This window comes from Styela clava, chromosome 4 (genome assembly GCF_964204865.1).
Source record: "Styela clava chromosome 4, kaStyClav1.hap1.2, whole genome shotgun sequence".
Lineage (NCBI taxonomy): Eukaryota > Metazoa > Chordata > Ascidiacea > Stolidobranchia > Styelidae > Styela > Styela clava.
Window position 1 is genome coordinate 21,253,023 of NC_135253.1, and position 23,676 is coordinate 21,276,698.

At 36.3% G+C, this 23,676-nt stretch overlaps 1 protein-coding gene across 3 annotated transcripts in view; it reads right to left on the bottom strand.

The window, feature by feature from the left end:
* The window catches only part of LOC120326832 (uncharacterized), a 38,083-nt gene extending 18,703 nt beyond the window's left edge, over window positions 1–19,380 (bottom strand). The window contains exons 1-11 of one of the 3 annotated variants that reach the window (XM_078111451.1): window positions 19,362–19,380; window positions 8,826–8,922; window positions 7,966–8,062; window positions 6,801–6,937; window positions 6,262–6,394; window positions 5,098–5,267; window positions 4,189–4,353; window positions 3,680–3,803; window positions 1,646–1,752; window positions 1,088–1,186; window positions 359–412 (exon numbers count right to left, since the gene is read on the bottom strand). In XM_078111451.1, coding sequence (XP_077967577.1) covers window positions 359–412; window positions 1,088–1,186; window positions 1,646–1,752; window positions 3,680–3,803; window positions 4,189–4,353; window positions 5,098–5,267; window positions 6,262–6,394; window positions 6,801–6,937; window positions 7,966–8,062; window positions 8,826–8,892 — 1,153 coding nt within the window. In that variant the 5' untranslated portion in view covers window positions 8,893–8,922; window positions 19,362–19,380. Of the gene's footprint in view, window positions 1–358; window positions 413–1,087; window positions 1,187–1,645; window positions 1,753–3,679; window positions 3,804–4,188; window positions 4,354–5,097; window positions 5,268–6,261; window positions 6,395–6,800; window positions 6,938–7,965; window positions 8,063–8,825; window positions 8,958–18,654; window positions 18,713–19,361 lie in introns of those variants that run through there. The other 2 variants (XM_078111450.1, XM_039393184.2) reach the window with 2 other exon arrangements.
* Between the last annotated feature and the right edge of the window lie 4,296 nt (window positions 19,381–23,676).

Consider the following 23,676-nt stretch of genomic DNA (forward strand, 5'->3'; position numbering starts at 1 on the left):
GCCGTGTTTTTCGGAAAAAATACTGGGTTTTATTTCAATTTTTCTTCGAAAAATATCACTAGGGCTTATTTTCGTGTTCATGGGATTACGTTAAACAAACGAGATCGCATACCAAAGTGACCGCAGAAGTAAACCTTTAAACAGATTTTAGCCGTTTGAGACCATTCTGTCCGTGTTCGTACCGCTATTAATTGAGTTCTAAAAATTGCTCTTAGAAATCTTGTATACGAGGCGCCTCAAGGACAATCTTGCATTATCCGGGTGGGAGGATCGAATATATAAGTTAAACCTTCATGCCTTTCGTTGACGAATTTGCCTTTTAAACTAAAACGTTAAATATATGTTAACTTCAACTTACCAACGTTCGGTGGAATGAACACTTCTTGCTCCGTAACGGTAGCGTTGTCCCAATCTGTAGAAATCAAAAAGCGTGTAGAAGTTGGTCTTGAACGCGAAGTGGCATTAATCCAATTAAAATCAAACTTAAACTTTATATATTTGAATTTGAAGTTTTTAGTCATTTGAGTAAAATTCCTTTGTTCATTCTGACTGATTAAATACTTGGTGATTGAATGGTCCTTAGCAACATTTAAAGTTATTTTTCATAATGTAAGTAGTATGTCGCGGAGATGCGAGACACCCTTAAAATACTCAACTCGTCTAACCCATGAAAAGACTTCATTCACCTACTTTATACTCGGAGAAATTTTTGGTTAGTCTATGACAGAGCGACAAAATTTCAGTGAAACACTAATATACCATTACCATGTATATCAATGCTGTATTGGAACAATCAGTAATAACTAATAATAGGCTGTGTTGATACCAAAGCAAATATTGCCAATATCCTGGCTTTACTTTTAGAATAACGTTGCTTAAAGCAAGGTAGAAATTTTAGAATCTCCTTGCTCATAATGAACCCTTGCTTTTGTTGTTATAGAAATTTCCTATGACTCGGTCTTGACTTGAGACTCGATAAGCAGTGATCTGACTCGACTTGGAAGTTTTGTCTGCGGATCTTCAGTAAAAATAGTTGAGTAGCCCTACTATACAGGACTAAACCAAATATTTCAAAGAGAAAACATACCTTGGACATCACGGAAGAATCTTCGATACGATTTGCAGAAATAATCGTTTATCTGGTGGCAATATAATTCATCTGATCCGTCGTCACAGTCTTCTGGGCCTAAAGTAATAAAGTGAACACTGTTTGTTGCGTGTGGTACATGGACATTCACACTGTTTACATATAAGAGTTGTAAACGTGTCGGCTGGGGAATCAGAGTCATATACAGTTCCAGTTACCCAGTTCCAATTTGAATTAATATTTTTTTTTGTCCAGTCTGATACATGTAACTTTGAACAGATGAGGATGTAAGCATTTAGGAAACATCAACGTGAACATTGTTTTTGTCGCATGAGATTTATACAAATGTCATATTAGAGTTTTAAACGTATGAGTGGTGGAATTGAAGACATATGCAGCCATGGGAACAGCCAGAGGAATGGGGGTTCTGGGGCCCATGCCGTTCCCAAAAATTTTCAGCACATTTTTTAAATGCGATTTCGCGACATTTTCATTGAGACCTAAACTAGTACGTCTCACATTAATATTCTCTATTACACTTTCACTTTGCTTACTCACCATTACAGAGTTGATGTTGTTTTATTTTCTTATTTCCATCATAACACAAGAACGTATTATTATCAATCGGGCAGAATGTTTCATCAACGTGGTTTTCGCATTCGAACCTGGAAATCGAAAGAAAAAAAGTCTTCAGATATTCAAGGCTGTAGGAGTGCAAGCATAGCGTACGGGATAATCGAAAATAGGTATGAAAATTATGAGGTGACCTATTTATTGGGGCATTGGACTTAACTAAGATCTATTGAATACGCATTTTGAAGATCTCAAGTTCAAACTACATGTTCACCATATTCTCCATGGTGTGATAAATTGTTTCGATAAATTCAAAAATAGTGTCATTTCACGTATAAGTGTCTACTTGATGAAAAGAGTCCCATCTAACAATTACCTCATATATTTCAGATATATATATATAACAAAACTGCAAGAAACTTATTCAGTTCATTACAATAAATGATGTCCATCAATAGTTTCTAATACATGGTCCCCATAAAGTCCCTTTACAATTTCAATTTTGTTATGATGTCCGTCCCCAATATAAATTCTAACCAGGTTTGTTGTTTTTGAATCAGTAATTGTTTACGTACTTTTGCTTCATTTAATAAATATGTGGGGCCAAAACAATACATGGCATCGATAAATTCCCTTTGCAATTTTAAAATATTTCAAGACTTTGAGGACGTTATATTATGTGTTATGTATATCATAATATAAAATATATGTTATACGAACAGTACAGCGAAATTGCAACGATGTCGTCCAGAATGACCATCTAAAACTCGAGTTCTCAAAAACGTGTAGTAATAATGCATTTAGGGCCAACAAAATTACTCTGGATATTTATTATGATGGTCATTCAAACAGCTGAAGAGTTTATATTAAAATGATTTGTTCTGTATTAAAATCTCATCAACTCTTCATTAGAAGATTCAAAATAACTTAATGTGGTTGTGAAGTAATAACTGGAGAAGCAGCTGCTTATTATTATGTCATTATCAAATTTATTACTATAATAATAGTATTCATTATGCCGGCATAATGCATTTCAATATTTTGATTATGATGCTACAATAGCAATGGGCATTAGAATTCTTCACTGCGCAATATTGTAAGTATATACAGTTTAATTTTGATTTGAATAAAAATAAGCAAATATTCTAAAAAAATCGAAAAATGTTCGCCCAAATTGATTTATTTTTGCAAATTTCTATTTAAACATTCCGTCGGTTGCTAATTAGATGGTAACATAGCGATAAAAGGATACATTCTATGAACAGCGCCGGAATAATATAATTCTGTGAATAGCGCGGGAATACAACAGCAAATTAAATTTATTTAAAAAAAAATGAAAATAAGTTTGAAGTTTTGTAAAATTTTGGGCTCTTGGGCCTGCACAGATCCCATGAAAACAAAGCCTATGACTACTAAATAGCGAGCATTTACTAAAATACATTTGTTTGTTTAGTTTGAACGTTAGTTAGGCTTACTTATTCTGTTTTAAATCTTTGCTATCTTTTATGAAAATTTGACCGAGTGGCTGAAACGCCGGACGTGACTATATTGGCATCACCGAGGGTGTAATAAATTGGGTAGCCAATGCCGAACCAGAAAGACAGACTAAATTCTTTCTAAAATGGTAACATCCAACAAAGAAGTGCCTGCTGTACTTGGCTTTGTTTTGAGTGAAAGGCGCATACAATGTCATATAAAACTGCGGTTCTCAAACTTTTTGTGCCCTTTTTTAGAATTGGTCAAGTCTAGCGTCCCACCTCAAAAATAACTAGTTAACAAGAAGCCACAGATAACAGATAGTAAGGCGAAAGTATGTTTTATTCAAAAAACACGTTGAGAATACGTGGATGGAATCTCTAAACAATAAAGAAATGTACAAATCCAAAATAAGGCGGGCAATATCAAATCTAACAAATAGTTTTATTTTTGATTAGATCCACCCCCTCAAAAAATTGTCTTCGTCACCTTTGTCGTGCGCGCCCCAACGTCTGAGAACCACTGTTATAAAAACGTACTTACACGTCATCGCATATAGAAGTATGGTCAATGCACACTTTTTCTTCTTGTATTTGTGACGTCCCATTGCTGGTTGAAAACACTTTAGGAATGCATTCAACTTGCCCCGGACATCCACATTTCGGACCTAGACCAAAAATATGAAGTTTTTAAGTAAGGGTATATTTCGTATTGTCTGGCTCCGATTCGAGGTATGACAGTCGACTCGGTGGCCCGCACATCAAGCTAAGCGTTGGAAAATGCTTGCTATCCTTTCCTAATGATTATCCTGAATGGGTACGTACAAATCCCGTTATAGAAAGAATAACGGTTTTGAATTAAAAAGCAAATATATTGTATAAAAATACCAAGTCGGTCATTTCATATTAAAAAAATTTTATGTTTCAATTATTATCCTTGCCCAGGCCCCGCGCAATCAATGTCGCATTAGGTCCCGCATTAGTTAATGCCTATCTTGAGTGCTCGTAACTTTAAATTTAGCAAATTTCTTCCAAAAAAAATTTTACTTCTACCTTCACAAACACTGTCGCATATTGCTGGTCTCGGTTTTTCTATTGTTTCGGGACAAATACATTCGTCAGAAAGATCTTCACAATGTATTATGCCGTCACAAACGTGAATGTTAGGAATCACCAGCGATCCATCCAGGCAACGAAAACAGTTTTCGTTCGAATAAACTAAAAAAATAAAATTTTCAAAATATTTTGAACGCCTCAAGCCGTGTAGCACATCTTTTCATACAATTCATGGCACTCCAAAAGTATGTGTACCAATATGGAGGTAACAAATGATTTTGTTCGCCTACTTTATATCAAGTTGTGTAAAAGGACTGAAGCCTATGGGCAGGGGTATTCACTTGGCTAACACAGACAGTCCCCGAACTCGTACTGAAACTAAAATAAGGAAAATCGGAATAAAATTATGGACTAACCCTAACCTGGTACACATACTACGGGAGTATCCAATTCATTACTAACAAGAGCCCGCACAATAATACACTGCTATATAACTATTTTCATGCATTCATGATGAATTGGATAGGCAATACTGATCGCCCAAAACTATAGAAACACATTTTTTGGCAGTGACTGCTTGTGAAAAGTCTTGTTGAGAGCTAAAGACCAGGGGTGTAGCCAGGAATTTCAAAGTGGGAAGCGATTGTGAAATTACTAGTTAGACAGTATCAGCTAGTGGGTCCGGCAAACGGGGGCTTTCAAAGGGCTTGAAGGTCTAAAAAGCGTTTTAAGATACGACAAAATGCTACGAATATTACAGAAAATTATTTTTTTCTACATTTTAAAAAGGGATTTCCGACCTCTCGTCTTGGCTAAGCCCCCGTCAAAAGCGCATAAATACGGCGTATATATAAACAATGATGTAAAGTGTGTTTTGTTCCGAGTAATCAAAGAAAGACCTCTTACCATCATTCAATGGAATTCCTTTCTTTTTGCCTTCAGTAAAGTTACAGAAGCATTCGTCGATTCCAAAATCACAGTCGGAGTCTCCGTCGCAGATATATTGGTCTGGTAAAACACAGGTTTTACGTAGATGTGTTCGAGTTACGGGACATTGGAATCCTTCTCTAGTAGTTCTAAAAAAATTTATTATTATGCGTTCTTTGAATAAGAATGAGTTGAATTGAATAAGAATCAGCGAGAAAATAACTTAGTTTAGTTAATATTGTTAATATTGGTAGAAAATTTTCAGTATATTGGTTCGTAGAAAGTGGGATACGTCACAACTTAGATGATTTTCCTTCCAGACCAATGAGACCAAAGAAACCAATTCACGCCGTTGTGATAAAATGTTGGGGGAGTGCAGAATCTTTGCTCATGCGCATTTTTTACTCAATTCTATACACTAGAGCTGATCTCGGCAAACTATAGCCGCGGACCAAATCCGGCCCGTTGGCTAATTCAATTTGCCCAGCCTGATGCTGCCACAACCAAACTAAAACCAAATTTTAAGGTTTTGGCTGGAAGAAAAGCTCGAGGAATTTGTTAAGATTGCTATAACATTTAGTTTTGGCACGAGGCTTAGTGTTTCCCACACTTGCTTTTGTGACACTGTAAATATTGTTCATAAAATGTAACTTTTTCGTCACACTTACATGGCCCGCTAGTCCAGGTGAGCAAAATTTTCTGCCCTGGTCCAAAAACCTTGTCAACCCCCGCACTTAAGGTAATAAAAGGAATTAAATGTAATCACTTTATTAAGTATTTTTTTATATAATAAGCTAGTTATTATACGTCATCCGATGCTATGGCATTCGAGCTCTCCGATACCCATCGTATATGTCGCGATGAAGCCTATTTTTGATTTCTCCCCCAGGGCCTCCTCGTTGATTGTTCTTCTTTTTTACATAGTTTTACATTCTTTTATTTTGTAGTTTACCAAACTAGAATGCTTTCGTTGTGCTACCGTGAAAATTCAAAGGTAACAAATGCGGGTCTTCGTTTCGTTTTTAACAAGAAACACTGACTCAGGGAAGACTTTTCAATCTTTAGTATGTCGTTGCGCCACCGAGAATATTCACAGGTAACAAATGCGAGTTTCCATTTTGTTTTTAACTAAGAAACACTGACCTGTTGAATAGCCTTTCATCAGTTCCATCTAGGCAACCAAATTCTGGTTCCATGTTATCGCAGAAGGAAACTTTCAACACGCAGTCTCCGTTGTCGCACTGGAACGTATGGTTGCATCCACATTCGTCGTGGCCTGGAAATATTTCAATAAAACATATTTGCAAAAAACATGAAAGCAATGCTCCAATATATGGTCACAAAGGTACAGTAAGAAAAGCATCGCCAAGTTAGCTGAAACGATCGGCGAAAACGAAAAGAAATAAAAAGTTTATCAAAATAAAACAGCAAAATTTTGGTGAAATATCTGGTCAAGTTGGACTCGGGGGAGACTTGAAAAGCATGAGCAAAAGTAATAGCGTCCTGGTAGCTTTTCTCATGTTTAAATACTGATAATCCAGGTTCCGGGTAGGCAGCGCAAAGCAGCAGCTTTTTAAAAATATCTTCAGATATCGTAACTGCTTGTACAATGCCTTGTTCGGAGCGTGTATAAAAAAAAAGAAAAATGATCTTAAAATGATAGATTGTTACAAAGAGCTCACCTCCGACGCAATCAATTTCATGGTCACACAGATATGCTGTCGGTAGAACACAATGTTTTTCCACCGGTGTAAATCTCCTTGTCTGACACATCATTCCGTCCATTAGAGTTGTGTTTGTATATTCATCGCTGCCATCCCTGGAATTAGAATATATCAGTAAATAATCTCTCGAGCAAACTTTATGAAATGGACGTTCTTTATTCTTGGATGGAGAGTTGGGTTAACTTGTGTTGCAGGTAAAGTTATCGGTCAGTCAGTCAGTCAGTCAGTCAGTAGTTTATTTTATCACATACCAAAAGTACACGGTAGACAAAAATAAATACGAGTTGAAATGCCATGCCTACCACCTTAACCCAGGTGTAATAAATTGAATGGCAAGCCTGAAGTTGAACTGTAAAGCTTCCGGTACTTTTAAAAAAGTATCTTCATAAATATCAATGTCTATATGTACACGAGCATTTCTGAGAGAAAAGGCCTGCATTAACTTAAATAAAAAACACTTCAGAAGTGTCTTTTTAAAACATTATTTTGGTCATCATAGCGCAATTTTCACTTCTTCCAAGCCAAATATTCGAAAATACCATCCTATCCAATAATGCCACGTGTTGTACCGATGCAGTTTCCAGTGGTATTTAGTGTATTTTGATGGAGGGGTAAATTATAAACTTCAGTGAAAGATTTAACTGTTAAAACGTTGCACGGGCTGCAAATTAACCGCATACATACTTTCCGAACTAAAGTATCGTAGGTCCCTTTAAACACAGATAACACATATGGATTGTTTTGTTATTATGTTGTTGCTGTTGTTCTTATTTTTGTTGTTGGTATTTTCGTTTTATCGTTATGAAAAAACCGCTTTTCCTTTTGATTACTGGACCAATTGCTTTTCAGTGGTTGACGAGTGTATTTTTCGATAGAAGGCTATTACTTTTATTCATTCCAAAAATTTCTGTGGGCTCTATGGTATTTATGTTTTGGGTGCTATGTCATGCCGTTATCAAAAATTGCGCATCGGGTGGTGGTTCTGGGTTCGCGTCGAGAGGATGGTGGTACCGGTAATCTAATGTTACAGATTACGTTCCCGTAATAATTCGTTTTGGGTTTCATGTCCATATATTTAAGCTTCGAACACTTGTTTGAACATGGTATTCAAAAAATTACTCACGAGCACTCGCTTGTTCCGTTACAAAAATGATTCCTCGAAATACACTTTCCGTTATTGCATTTGTAAATTCTTGTCTCCCGGTCGTCGCAAGCAATTTCTAAGAATTGAGAAGAGGTATAAGGATGGATTTTATATAAAACGAATCGCATTTTATAAATTTACCATGGGCGCTATTTTGCATAGATACACCACTGCCGTTGGTCAAAAACAACTTGTTATGTATGCAACTATAACCTGGCTTTAAAAATACAAAATGTGTTCTATGTAATGGAATACAACAACAAGCTTAAAGTTAAATTCCAGAAATGTACAATAATTCTAGTCTATCCCGGTATTGCCCCATGAATAATTAGTTTCGGGTCCGTTCTCTTTATGTTTGTCATAGGTTAGGTTATCACAAGTTCTAAGTCGATGTTCAACTTATCTTAACCTAACCAATGGTTCTCAACGTTGATGGAAAAGTGCCAAAATTGGAAGCGTAAAGCTATTCGCGGGCCAAAAGTGGAAGCGCACGCCAGGGGCCATATCGGCGACGGTACGTATAATCAAGATACCGGTACAATTGAATTGCTACAAATTTACACGTGTTTAAACTGTGATAATGATGTAAAAATTCGAGGTATCTAGTACGCAAAAAAAGTGGTAAACTATTTCACTTATGTTCGGAGGGCCATGTTAAATCGTTACGCTGACCGTAATTGGCCCGCGGGCCTCGGTCTAGAAACCACTAATATGAAAAATCAAAAAAAAAATTTAGCTAAATTAGTTATGATGCAATGACGTTATAATACCCGTGAGATTTTTAGATATAATCAAAATGATTTTTTTTTAATTTTGGTAATAAAGAACAAACGTCTTACCTTGTCCAAAACAGATGCCGAAGATTGTTATACACATCAGTAATTGAATAATGACTTGCAACCGCATCCTGATAATTCCAGCAATACACAGCAGACGCTAAAGTACTTTAAACATGAACAACAATATATCTTGTAAAATAAAGTGGTTTGTCGATAAAAATGCAACATTTAAAGTAAAATAGAAAGAGGATTTGATGATATCCTGATAGCCGTAGTCGGAAATTTTCAAAATTTCCATTTTTTTTTTTTTCAAAGAGGAGGATTCTGAAAGTTACACCGTAACAGCTAGCGGGTCTGGCAGGAGTCCGAAAACGTGTTTTTTCAGGAGTCCTGAGGGTCTGAAAAGCGTTTCGGGTCTCATATTGTTAACATACTTCTAGAGGGCGTAGCATGACAATTTTTTCACATATCAATCCTAACCCCCACCTGACTACACCATCCAAAAATTACGTCAACACGACGTCACAGTGACGTCGTGTTGACGTAATTTTTGGATGGTGTAGTCAGGTGTTTGATCTCAAACATGAGAATAAATAATTCAAGTAGCAGTATTAGCATTCCCAAATATACCCTTATTCGTCATTTCTTCACAGTGACGTAATATAGCCCTTCAAACTATAAGAACTGCCATCCAGGACGCGCTAACGAACACCCGAAATCGAACAGTTATTTCTCTCGTTTTCTCGTCTTAATGATTCCAATAGGAGAGAGATCGATAATTTCAGTCAGTTCTTTATCGTCGGCGCCAATGCCATTTCGGGCGATTGTACGTATATTTGGCAAGCTCTATGACGTGATTGTGATGTCGTAGTGACGTAATTTTTTGATCGCGTATTCAGATGGGGGTTAGGATTGACATATCAAAAAATTGTTATGCTACGCCCACTAGAAGTACGTTAGGTACGAAACTACACGATACCCAGCGAATCAACCTACGAAACATTGCTATATATAAGACAAAAAAAAAAAAATTAATTTGCATTACAAAATGGTGGTTCCGACCCTCTGACCCAAGCCCCCTTCCCCTGGCTACGATTTTGTGTCCTGAAATTAACCCCTATTCTTTGATCCTATCTGTTTTTCTTGGAATCTGTTTATCTTCATTAGTTCACTGCTCTTGCTATCCTAAAACTTAACGCAACCCAAGATAAAAATAAATGGCGGTGCGATGGGACAATGTCAAGTCTTGAAATGCAAAATGCTACAAATTTAAAACGATATTGTTCTTAAACTGCTCTGCTGCCCTGTGCAACGTTCCACAACACACATACATAACATACAAACATAAAACACATTCTGTAATTTACAAATATACTTTTATTTCTAATCAGTGGCATGTTGTGAATTGAAGGAATTAGCGTACCAACCCCACTGATAATATTTTTTCCCATGTTTTTCTTAAATTACGTAGAAGATGTCAGAATAATAGTTGCATGATAAAAATGTTTTCGCCAAATTCTAGCCAAATCGCGTTTTCTCACACGCCTTATCGCCTGCCATAAACAAATACCACGAATGCCTCTCTAATTTGGTGTAAACAAGTCTAATTTTGAACTTTCGCCAGCGTTTTTATTTTTAAATTTAAATTTATTTTACCATAACTTTTTTGGAGTAAAAACGTAAAGTACCTCTTGAAATGCATTCAATCCATACAACACTTGCGGCGAGCGCATGATTTCCGAATGTTTTGATAATGTCAAGATATGTCAAACAATCGCTTAAATTTCAACTAAAACATAGAGCCGGTTCGTCTAATTTTCAGATTCATGAATTATACAAACACGGGGGCTTCTGGGTTGAATTGTTTTATAAAATCTTAATCTTATACAAACAAATCCAAGAATATATTTTGAAATTTTATATTTGTGAGTTATCTGGCCATGCGTTTCAATTAAGAGTATTCTTCCTTCATAAGTTTCTTATTTATAAACTGCGCGCCTAATTAGAATAAGCACTAGCAAAATGTGTAATTTAAAATCTAATCTGTAATTTTAAATCTGGAATTTCTCGTTCGACTTTGAAACATTGTACAAATGCACGTACATTTTAATTCGACATTTCTATAGTAAGCTGCCGGCATTCGGTCAGAGTTTATAAAAAAATACTCAGGATATAGCATAGAAACAATCTCGAAGTTATTTCCGTCAGTGAATGGATTTGGCGCTTAACCTAGAACGCCGCTGAAAGAATTTCGCAAAATTAAATCGATTTGCTTTATCACAAAATCACTTATAAACTAACTACTTTTTTCTCTGTGTGATCGAATCCAACAATTTTGGGAATAGCAAGAATAAAACCGGCTGTATTCAGTTTTTTTCTACATTTTGTGAAAAATTTCGAATTTTTAGCAACGTTTCCCAATCATGGAAAAATTCCTCACCATGAAGAAATTTTACTCAGCATTCGCTGAGGTATCACTAATATTTTATATACTTATTTTGGTACTTCCGTAGTGTGTGTACCAGGTTAGGGTTAGGCCATAATTTTGTTCATATTTTCCTTATTCTAGTTCTATTACGAGTTCAAGGACTGTGTTAGCCAAGTGAATATACCCCCTGCTCATGGGTTTCAGTTCTTTTACACAACTTGGTGTAATGTAGGCAAACAAAATTAGTTATCTTTGTATTGGTACACATACTTCCGGCCCCTATTTATGCACCCATTATAAACTACATAAACTGTACGAATGCAACTTGCGCATAACACTAGCCAAGAATCCATCAAAGAATGAACAAATAAAGTAGTTTATAGACATATGGCGAAAGAAATAATGAGTTCCAATACACACAAAAAGTTGGAACCACAGCTCTACCGCATTTTACCTCACATTAGCCAAAACCCCCAAGAGACGACGTTCAACAAGTCATAATGTATGGTTTATGACGTCACGATTAAAGGAAGCATGATAATAACATTTCCAACCACGCGTTAATACAAATCACTCGGGAATTAAAAACAGGCGCGGGATTTAAATGACTTTTTATTAGATTATGCTTACATTACAAGAGAGTTTTAAAAAAAATTTGGCATTGGCAATGGCATTCCTGCCCGAATTTCTAAAAATCTCTTCCAAAAGAGGTAAATCATTTGCTTCTTGAAGTGTGAGATTATCATTAATCACAACACGAAAAACACATTAAACTGTCAATTCACAACCGCAAAAGCCGATGAGTCGAATTAAAGATTCGCTAAAAGCAACAAAGAAATAAACCTATTGAACAAGAAATATCACCGCGTGTCTCGGATAAATAGGAAGAATACTAACGCGAAATTTATGTCTAAACTTTTCCTAGATGCCTCCAACGTACATTGCCCCCTTAGACTAGATTTAAATACACCCAAATTGAAAATGAATAAAACATACTATAACCACAACGCATTTATCCTGAGTACTTCTTATTGTAACTGTTCTAATGTATTAAAAATCGTTTTGTGTTCTTGAATGCGCGTAGAACGTTAGTATTTATCTGGGCCATTCAAATGACGATTGAAGACGATGTATTCTTACTCACAACACATCCTCCCAATTTTCGTCCAGATAAAAAATAATTTGAACATATTCACCACACTTCACTGGCAATTTGCGCCTTGTAAAATCGCTCATGAAATATGAACTCCTACAAATCAGTCTATCAGGCCGCAAACAGAAGAGATCGTCATGTCCCGACTAAGTGAATAATTTGGCCTTTTAATAGCTTAAAAAAACTTCGTATTCTTGCTCACTCGTAAAGATTGAGCAGCGTTTATGCATACCAATACACACACCCTCATACCAACACACAAGAACTAACTATGAATGAAGCAAAAAAAGTGTCTTTGAAACAACGTCTTGCTTTTGATTGATGACTTATGCAAAACGTATAATAGATCATTGTCTTATATAAAACTTATTATTGTCAAACTGCCTATTTATCTGAACTACTGATCGACTTTAGGATATCCTTTATAATTAAATGTGTGCTGATTGCATGTTTTTGGATAATTAATTCTTAATGATTTGCTGCAAAAAACTTGGGTAATTGAAAAACATGAAACCTAATACATTACATAACACCACCGCGTGTTGCCAAACCGTCTATTTAAAAATTACTTACAGATGCAAATTTAGATTGTCTGGCATTGTGCATACACTGACGATAAAATAATAATTATTATAATTGGCTCGGTGACAAAACAAACAACAGTTGAGTGCATCATAAAAACTAACACAAATGCATAAACAAACGCGTAGTGTCATGCCGTATATTTGAAAATGAGAGATTGCAAATTAAAATTGCATAGTATTTATACTGATGATGAAAAATTAATTCTAAATGGCTGCTGCTGCAAATAACCTGATACGTTGAAGGCAACCTAAAACTAATGCATACGGATACATCGATGTTACTGCCAAACCGCCCATTTAAAAATATCCTGTTGCAATTTGTCCAGTTATATGTATACATACTGACGATAAAAATAACTTAAACCAGAGGCGTGCAAACTGCGGCCCGTGGGCCAAATGCGGCCCGCAAGAAGAAGTTGTGCGGCCTGCGGTGAAATAACAATTTCGAATGGTGTACCCGCAAAACGAGTATTTATTCTTTTTTGTCGCAAAGCCCATACCAGTCATATTAGCAAAACAAGCTAGCAAAATTCTGTAGCAAAATACACGATTTATATTACAAAAACGTGTTTCTCACTGCATTCGTTTGAAGTCGGTGTGACAAAAAATTTAAATAGCAGTTTCTTGAGGAATTTATGCGTTTTAAATCTACTATTTATGCAAGAACCCCTAATAATGCCGTGAGATCAACAGCAAATATAGGCAGTTTTTGTGCTTGCAACTACCAGAAAGCCTAAATTAAATGAAGGTGCGGCCCGCGGCTTCACGCAGTTACTTGTATTTGGCCCGCCAATAAACCAGGTTGCCCACCCCTGACTTAAACAGTTAAAAGTAATACAAAATGATATATAAATTACACTGAGTAGTCGAAAGCAATATAAAACCTAATACACCTCACTACCTAACTGCCTATTGTCAAACACTCAAATTGAAAAGGAGATAATGCAAAATCTCCGGCGTTGTGTGTATATTGACGATAAAAAGATGATATAATATATATAATTGTGACGTTTAAATCGTTTCTTTTTGTTACGCACTATTATTAGTCATATTTGGACACAATACAAACTGTCTATTTCAAAATTAAATCTTGTACTTAAATATTGTAGAGCTGGGTATTGTATTGACGATAAAAATATAATATATGTATTGAAGCATCTCATTTGAGTCGTTTTGCCGAGGTAATGTGAGGCCATGCATAATGCGCATATTTAAAACAAGAATTATCACTTTTACACGTTCGGCCAAATGTGTATTGAACTTGAATATTATATTATCAATACTCATTGTTTTGGAATTCGACGTCATAATTTTGTTACGAGGAGTGTAATTATGACGAATTAATATGCATTGTCTATGGAAACAAACGGAAGATGACATATTATGTCTCGTAATTAATTTCAGGTTTATGTGGAATTGAAATTATAATTTTCAGAGGATACACGACATTGGTACATTGCGGACCCTGGAATTTAGGACTGTCAAGTCTAATTCCGCTCAAATAGTCTCAAACTAGGCAGCCCTGCACGGCCCGGTAAAGTCGATAAGCCAAGCGCCTAAAAATAACTTGAGTCTGCCCGGGCATTAACTACTAATAAGAACTTAAAACGCTATTTAGCTAACGTTGGGAGAAACATGAAACTGATATATTTAAACTATTTTTGTTTGGTAGAAAACACTAGATTCTAATAATTCCCGCAAGCCTGTTGTAAAATATATAGAATTTGGCCGGACCACTGAGCTGCTAACAGCGGTGTAAAAAACACCAAAATAAAGCTCCCGATTTATAAAGTACTCTCGTGTGTGTGTACCACGTTAGGGTTAGGCCAAAACTGTATTCCGATTTTCTTTATTTTAGTTACATTACGAGTTCGGGGACTGTCTGTGTTAGCCAAGTGAATACACCCCCTGCCAATAGGTTCCAGTCTCTTTATACAACTTGATGTAAAGTAAGCGAACAAAACTAGTCACCTCCATATTGGTACACACACTTCTGGAACGCCATTTATATATAATATGTATTTTTTAATCATTAATCGTGCATGCAAAGACATGAACCTGTAGTCAATCGCTCAACAAAACAATATTGCAAAAGGAGCGAGACAAGACAAATACCCCGAAAAAAATAATCTAATTCATAGTAATCTGAAATAACTGAACTGTCTCATCTCTCCCTACAATATTAGTACATCTACACTGGTTATAAAATGTCTGATTATATCCGCTTTATTAAAATATGAGTAAGGTTTTTGGTGGATGAACGGGTGAACATGCGAGATGCATAACAGTCACCTGAACCTAGGCCCCTAGGCCAGCCAAATTCCCAGACAAAACAATCCAGCCCGAAGTAATATGAAATATCGCAACTTCGCTCTCTCTCCATACAACCATCTATCTACAGTCAATTGTCATTAACTGATGGTTGACTACACAGTAGCCTACTTTATCGCAATATGTGAAAAGATTTTAAAGAATGAACGTCACAGAATATCCACAAAACATATCGCAACACCACAATACAAAATTCAACATAAATCGCATTCACCAAACTACCTAATCCAATTATAGTTTTCCGAATAGGTCAAAATTCCCAATTCCCAGGAGATAAAACACAGCGGTATATTTGCCTGGTGAGTATTATGGGATATTTGATGAAATCAGAGTTACTACGCCAAAGTCTCACCACATCCTTATTTCGACTCAGAGCCCGGGAATTTCGGAAAATTTTATGCATCGCTTTCTTAAAAATCGTGAAATTTTTTTTCATGTTTTCGCTCCGAATTAGGCTCTTTAAAGGCAGTCACTGATATCTCATGACAGTGAGGGGCGCAAGGATCGAAATCTTTCCGATTCAGCGTTGCCTACCCATTTTATTATACCCTGAGAAGCGGACATGGGATTTGTTTTGGAGATGTGTAATCTGAGACGCAATAACACAGTCAAGTCTAACACTTTCACCGCTATGTCATCGCACCGCCCAAAATTTAAACATACATAAATTCGACTTCAACTAATGGGTAAAAATTTTGCATGAACTTAAATTGCCAACTACGTCTCCCGTTCATGTATCAGTACAGATCGAGTTTACTATTATCCAACGATTCCATCTACATGGACATTGCCTATATCCAATTTATTCCAACTTGGGTCAAGGTGTTTGTTTATTTTTCATAGGCGGCAAAGTCAGGTCCAACAACCCCATTGCGCCCTAAAGCATTATTACTATTCGTGTTAAAACAGCAAAACATCACTATATCCAAAATATAAATTACGTGTTTTGGCTTGGAGTTAGCAATACATTTAATTAAAATAGCTGCTCTAGTACAGTAATGTATAGCCACACAAATCGCCGTTTTGAATAGTTTACATTCCACCGCATTATTATGCCCTCATTTAATCGAATTAAACAGTCGAGTTTATCTTATATTGTAAACAAGATTAGGATTAGGGCGACGGCCGTAAGAAAACGCAAAATCGAAAAAGAATAAGCGTGATCGCGAATTTTGTCTTTAAAAACTTGGGTAAGATGGGTATGAAATAAATTAATGTCATAGGTACTTTAGTGAGCGTGGCTTGATATTTATGTGTATACCAATTGTTGCCACCATTTGAATTAGTCATTCAAAAATTACGCAATTCTTACGTCATAGTGACGCAATATGGTCTATCGAAGAATAAAGACCATCACCCGATTAGCGAAAGCGAAGACGTACATAAAATGAATACGCACTAGCGATATCATTAAACTGTACCCAAAAAGATTCATGTCTTCCGCAGCCCGCAAATCTTCTCAAACGGTCGTCAATTCTGTTTTATAGAACATTATATATATATACTGATATTTTAACGGTTATTCGTGATTTGTTTCAATCGCGCTATTTCCTAAAATTAAATTGACTTCTCGATTCAACAGCCTTTGACCTTGTCGACAATTATACAAACCAGATTTATATTTCGGCAAATTTTATTTGTTTCTGTTTTACTTACGTTAGATTGGATGAGTCAGTTTATTGTCTCATTTAACTCATTCTAATATAAGTTAAGATAAATAAAGGGTACTCCCGTAGTATGCGAACCAAGATGGCTGACACCGGAACGTAGTATGTGTACCAAGTTAGGGTTCGGCCATAATTTTGTTCCAATTAGGGGTTAGGGGACTTCCCTAGTGACTCTCGTAGTATTCTTACCTGAAATTATGGTCTAACCCTAACCTGGTACACATATTACATTCCGGTGTCCGCCATCTTGGTTCGCATACTTCGGGAGCCCCCAAATGAGAATATTAGTGGTGAGGACATAACAAGGTTAGATTAATTATAAAGTTTGTATTTAGAGCAACTACAGAAATGAACGCAAAAAGTTAAAGTCAAATATTGTTTGAATTTCATAAATTCGGATTCGATTCGAATATACAACCGAAACGTGAGCGCGCTTACAACACAGCTGTCGCGAACACGCGAACATCCCTTAGTTGCGTTATTGAAGGCGTATGTGTCTTCGGGCTTTCAATAAGCAATGTATAATTACGAGCCAAGATTACATAACAAAATAACCACAGAACGGTGAGATATTTCTGTAATTAGAAATAATTAACCGCCGCGCTGTTGGTAATTACACAGTCTTAAGAAGATATAATGAGTATTAGGCACGCGAAGAAAAATTTGTAACCGCTTACATAAGGTTTTTGCGAGATTTCTACGTGCTGCTTTTCAAAAGTATTGTCACATCATCAAACAAAGTCATCGTCTGGCGAATTTGTTAATACGTTGTCTTTGCTATATGCTGCTATTGTAGGAGTTTGTAGCTGAGAAATCCCGCGCAAGGTCAATGGCGAAACCTACTCGCCACGTAAGGGGAATACAATTCAAAAAAGTTGTTTACAAAATACATTCGTGTTCCGTTGCTGCTTCCCGCTTAAATGTTCATTCAGACTCAAAGTATCGATAACCCTGATCTTTGCCCTGCACTGTTTTTAGATTTGGCATATCGATCCACAAAAACAGTGTACTGAGTTGTACTGAATAGATAATCTATAGACAAGACAATATATCTGTTTTAAGAGAGTGCGCTCAAACCAAGGTCACACGCACTGCACTCCCTTGGAAGTAAAATGAATCCATCTCTAAATAAATCCATGCTTCTCAGAGCTTTACGGGGTCATGAAGCCGAGCATATAGAAAAGTGACAAAAAATTGCAGTAGTGGAAAAAAATTTTGCAATGTCTGAAATCTTAGGTAATTACCACCGAGGCAAGCGTCTTTGTTTTATCAATTTAATATTAACCGTTGTACAACCGCGGGTGAGTAAATTAACTTCGATTAGAAGTGGTGCAATAATGTAATAATTAACTAACTGCGACGCTCGAGTTAACCGTAAGTTTTGACCTGGCGGTTAAAGGGTTAAGAAACTTTAGGCTTATAATGCGCGGAATTATTGATTCTAATTATTTATTTATTCTGTCGAATGATTCTTAAAACAAAGAAACAATTTGACGGGATTATGATGTAATAGTGATTGATATTATGACATAATAATCCGAAATTATTCAAAACAAAGTTCGCCTGAAATCTAGTATCGATCCAAACTTTGATGAATGGAATGTCTCAACGAGATAAAAGCGCTAACGCGAAATTTAAAATGTTGCCAAAAATTGAATATGTTTGCAGCTGCAGAATTTCATCTGTGATCTGGGCAATGAAAGCTGTAAATATAAAATTTACTCACAATCGTTTGCTCAAAAGTAAATCACGACAATGAATGTGCAAAATTCGGTACTCCCGAAGTATGTGAACCAAGATGGCGGGAACCACGGGAACTACGGGGAATCCACTAAAAACGGGAACTGCGGGAACGACGGGAAATTGCCAATACTAAAATGCGGAAACTACGAGAATGACGGGAACTACAAGAATTATTACGAGTTCTATTACGAGTTCGGGGACTAGCCAAGTGACTCCCGTAGTATTTGTACTTGAAATTATAGCTTATAATTATAGCCCTAACTTGGTACACATACTACGTTCAGGTGTCCACCATCTTGGTTCACATACTTCGGGAGTACCAATGTTTTTTTATAACTTTGAAAAAGGGAGGCGGACGAGCCACATTTCAAAAATTGATATGCCCCAATGGCCGAGCAGTTAAATCGTTACACTCAACTGTACTGTCATCACATTGTCTTAGGTTCAAAACCACGCCCCCGCCTTACCCAAGTGTAATAAATTTATGTGTAAGACATGCCCTCAATGTGAGATATCAGTGGTGCTTGTACAGGGCCTTGTTCGTCGCGGAAGGCGCGAATTAGCGTCTTATAAATAATAATACAACCGCCGTATTATTGAGTAATGCTGATAATTCCCAGACGATAACCGCTCGATATTATATCATCTTCACCACGCAATGTTATTATTTCGTAACAATATCAAACTAACCACTTCAAAGACGAGAGAAAATTCTTGTATAGTTGAGTGGATGTGATTTTTCTAAGAATCCCGGCTCTTGAAATTGAGTGTAAAGTGTAAAATATATCACGGGGTTAATGGGGCCAAAATAGTAAAATTTACATTTTTATTCTGCCATCAACATTGACAAAAAAATGTCACACAAATTTAACAATTTCAGCTGAATCAAAATACGTAAACCTTTGTAAACTGAACAGTACAAAGTAATTTTGGTAAAAATGTCATAAAACAAAAAATGTTGTTAAAATTTTTTTTTTTTTATATAAACCTGGACCTCCTGAGGGATGCGCACCAAGATGGCGCACAACCTGAACTCAGGTTGTGTACCACTGTACCAGGTTAGGATTCAGGTTGTGCGACATCTTGGTACGCATTCTTTAGGAGTACCATAAGTCTACTATAGTTGAGTTTCTCAGGAAGCAAAGCGATTCGAATATAGACAATATATTTGCTTCTTTTCGTACATTGGCCACCAAATCACTGTTAACTGTAATCGTTTTTTCTATTTCTTTATTAAATTTGGTCGGTGAGCGCGTGATATGTCTGGCTCTGTAATTTGTAAAGTTCTATATTCTTGTGAGTCACGAAGTTTTCAAAATAAATCACGGCTCTGAATCATAACCCTGTCGATGAGAAATTCTGGACGATAAACAACTTGGCGGTGTTTTATGTTATGTTAGGCTTATTGGAATTTCTTTAGTCTGTGTTGGACCATTGTTGTTTGGTGACTGATTGTTGGACACGACGCGTACATATAGATCGTTTTGTTATTATGTTGTTGTTGGTAATTTTCTTCCTAAAGTTATGAAAAATCGCTTACTTAATTACTTTACTTAATTACTCTGAAATTTTCATCGGATAAAAATTGGGCTCTATACGATTCGTTGTTTGTGTGTGATGGCGTCATCAAAATTAAAAATGCGCACCGTGTCGTGGTTCCGTGGGGCATTTCAGCGAGTGGCCAGACTGGCAATACTGAAAAAGATTTAATACTCGTTTTGGCTTTCGTGTCTACATATTCAAGCATTGCTCTCTTGTTTATGGTCCTATCCAATGTTCCCTCTAAGAAAATTTTACACCACACAAATGCTTGTTCTAGTGAGCAAGAATATTTTAAGGCTGCGCAGAGTTCTAAATGATTAACAAACTTTGTGAAATATTAGATTACAATAGTATAATATATTTTAGAACGCATTTAACTCAAATAGCTTGGACTTTTTTCTTGTTTTTCTAAACTGTATATATGACGAGCTACGCCTTGAAAACGTAATGTTGCGTATGCGCGAAAATGAGATTTTACCGCGCAAATGGTTTGGTGGTACTGGTTAGTTGCGCATCTTACTGCCTTAGTGGGAACCTTGGTCCTATCTCCAAAAAATTCTGATGATTTTTTTGATGTCTATCGCTACTGTCTAGATCTAGACTCTAGTAGAGTGTATACTAGCATAAAACCCGAAAGCCGGATGTCTATCGTTATCCATATTTGAAAGTCTTCTATCAATAGATTATTCGTTTTCGAGGCTTGTTTTGATTGAATTGATTAAATTAAAAACCTAAATATTCTACGCAATATATTTTGTATAAACTGGGGTAAGTCTAATTATGATATAATAAATCTTTCTTCATTGAAAAATATTCACTTTTATATTATTATATGATTATGCAATATATCCTCACCTGTGTAAATACAAAAAATTGACCACTTTAAAATATATCTTCATTGACCATTTGAAGATTAAATCGCACATTAAAAAGAAATTTAAAATTTTACTAACTCAACGTCCCAGACTTCCCCAGACCATTTCATATAGGCCTGTGCTTATTCTGCGGACAACGGGTTAAGAAACTTTCATATCAAATGCAAAAGAGTCATTCCTCAAAAAATTAGTTACGTTGATAACATATAGACCAACGCTGATATATTCTATTTCAAATACCAAGTTCAGCCCTTTTACCAAAATCCTAGCATTAAACGATTGATGGCTGGCATTGACTGGTTACCTTTAATTTATCATTTTGCGAATCCTAGTATGTGTGCAAATTTGATCTATGCTAGATCGGCCCTACAATCACGCCTAAATTGTGCTTAAACTCACTAGCTGGAGGGTACAACCTATGTGTATTAAATTTTTATACCAACATGTTCAATTCTTATTCCTAGAATCAAAGTTTGCAGTAGATAATGATAGTGTACAAAATATAAAGATTAAACTAACAATCACACATTGCTACGCTAATCATGTTCACATTGTCGAAATTACTAGGTGTAATATATGGACGGCATTCAGACTAATCAACTTTTCAATAAAAGTACAAAGAAGACAAACACCTACTTATTTTCACGATTTATCAGAATAATTTACGGACCGAAAATATAGATTTAAAGTTGATAAACGTCATCACCCATTGATAAGGACGCTTGACAACGACGTAGCAGAAATTTATGATCTGATTATTATCTGCTACCACAGTTATTTTGTTCACAAGTTTATTTTAAAAAAATATCAAGTTCGGCGTAAACAGGATGGCAAATAGACAGATGAAAAATACCAACATGACTTAAAACCGATTCACTCTATTTATTTATTGTCTTCATTGCATGCCATATAATTCAACAGTTCAAAAGCAGTGGTTCTCCTTGGTTTTAGAGCAGTGGCGCATAGGCCCCACAAGGAGGGCGTAGAAGATTTTTTGAGGGGTCGTTAAGTTAAATAAAAATAAATTTTGTTGCTTTTGATTTTACCCGTCTACCGTCTTATTTTAGACATTTATCTTTCCTTATTTTGTATATTTACGTTCCATCCAGGTATTTTAAACGTGTTTTTAAACAGAACATACTTTCGCCTTACTACAGTACTATCTGTTATTTGTAGCTTATTGTCAGCTAATTATTAATATTTAAGGGAGGGGGCGCGAGACTTGACAGATTTTTAAAAGAAGGCCTTGATTAAAAAGTTTGAGAGTTGGGTTTAAATACACTAACACTTGCATAACTACCCCCCCCCCCCTCCCAAAAAAAATTTGTCTATATACGGCATTCCAATCAGGCATTCAAAATTTTCCATCCTATTCCTATCAAAAGTATCTGTCGTAATAGTATATCTGAATACATCTTTGGAAGCTTCAGTGGAGCCTGCGAATCTTATATATAGTTATTTCACAATTAGATGATAGCGCGTGGGCTCGCTTAAAGGGGCAACCCTAAAATGCGGGAAACGGGAACGACGGGAACTACGGGAAATGCACTAAAATGCGGGAACTGCGGGAACGACGGGAAATTGCAAAAACTAAAATGCGGGAACTACGGGAATGACGGGAACTACGGGAAATTTCACTAAAAAGCGGGAAAATTCACAAAAAGCGGGAATGACGGGAAATCGCTTTAAGGTACGGGAAATATTCATTTTGGGGTATGTTTAGGGGAAATTGTTCTAGAAAACGAAAGCAATGATTAATATACGCTTGGGGGTGTATGTACGTGAAAATTTATCTAAAATGCGGGAACGACGGCAAATCGCGTTAAAGTACGGGAAATACTCATTTCAGAGTATGTTTAGAAGAAATTGCACTAGAAAATGGAAGCAACGGGAAATATACGCTTGGGTTGTGTGGATACGGAAATTTCACTAAAAGATTCTAATAATATTCAGATTCGGATAATATGTATTCGGATAATATGTATGTTAGTACAATTACCCCGTACATGCACACTCAAGTATAAACGGCACTCCGGAAGTATGTGCAACAAGATGACGCACAACCTGAACCCTAACCTGGTATACATACTATGTTCAGGTTGTGCGTCATCTTGTTGCACATACTTCGGGAGCGCCGTATAAACTTGCCGTTGCTTTTGCTATTCAATGCAAAATTACCCCACACATACTCTAAAATACATATTTCCCATACCCTAAAGCAAATTCCCGTCATTCCCGTCTTTTGTGAAATTTCCCGTAGTTCCCGCAATTTCAAATTGACAAATTCCCGTCGTTCCCGCAGTTCCCGCTTTTTAGTGCATTTCCAGTCGTTCCCGCAGTTCCCGCATTTTAGGGCCCTAAAATACGGGAATGACGGGAAACGTTAATAACAAGCGAAAAAATGTTACAAAAAACGGGAATGACGGAAAATCGCTCGAAGATAAAGGAAATATGTATTATAGTACGATTACTACGTACATGCACACTTAAGAATAAACGGCACTTCGGAAGTATTTGCAACAAAATGGCGCACAGCCTGAGCTTTAACCTGGTACACATACTTGGTTCAGGTTGTGCGCCATCTTGAT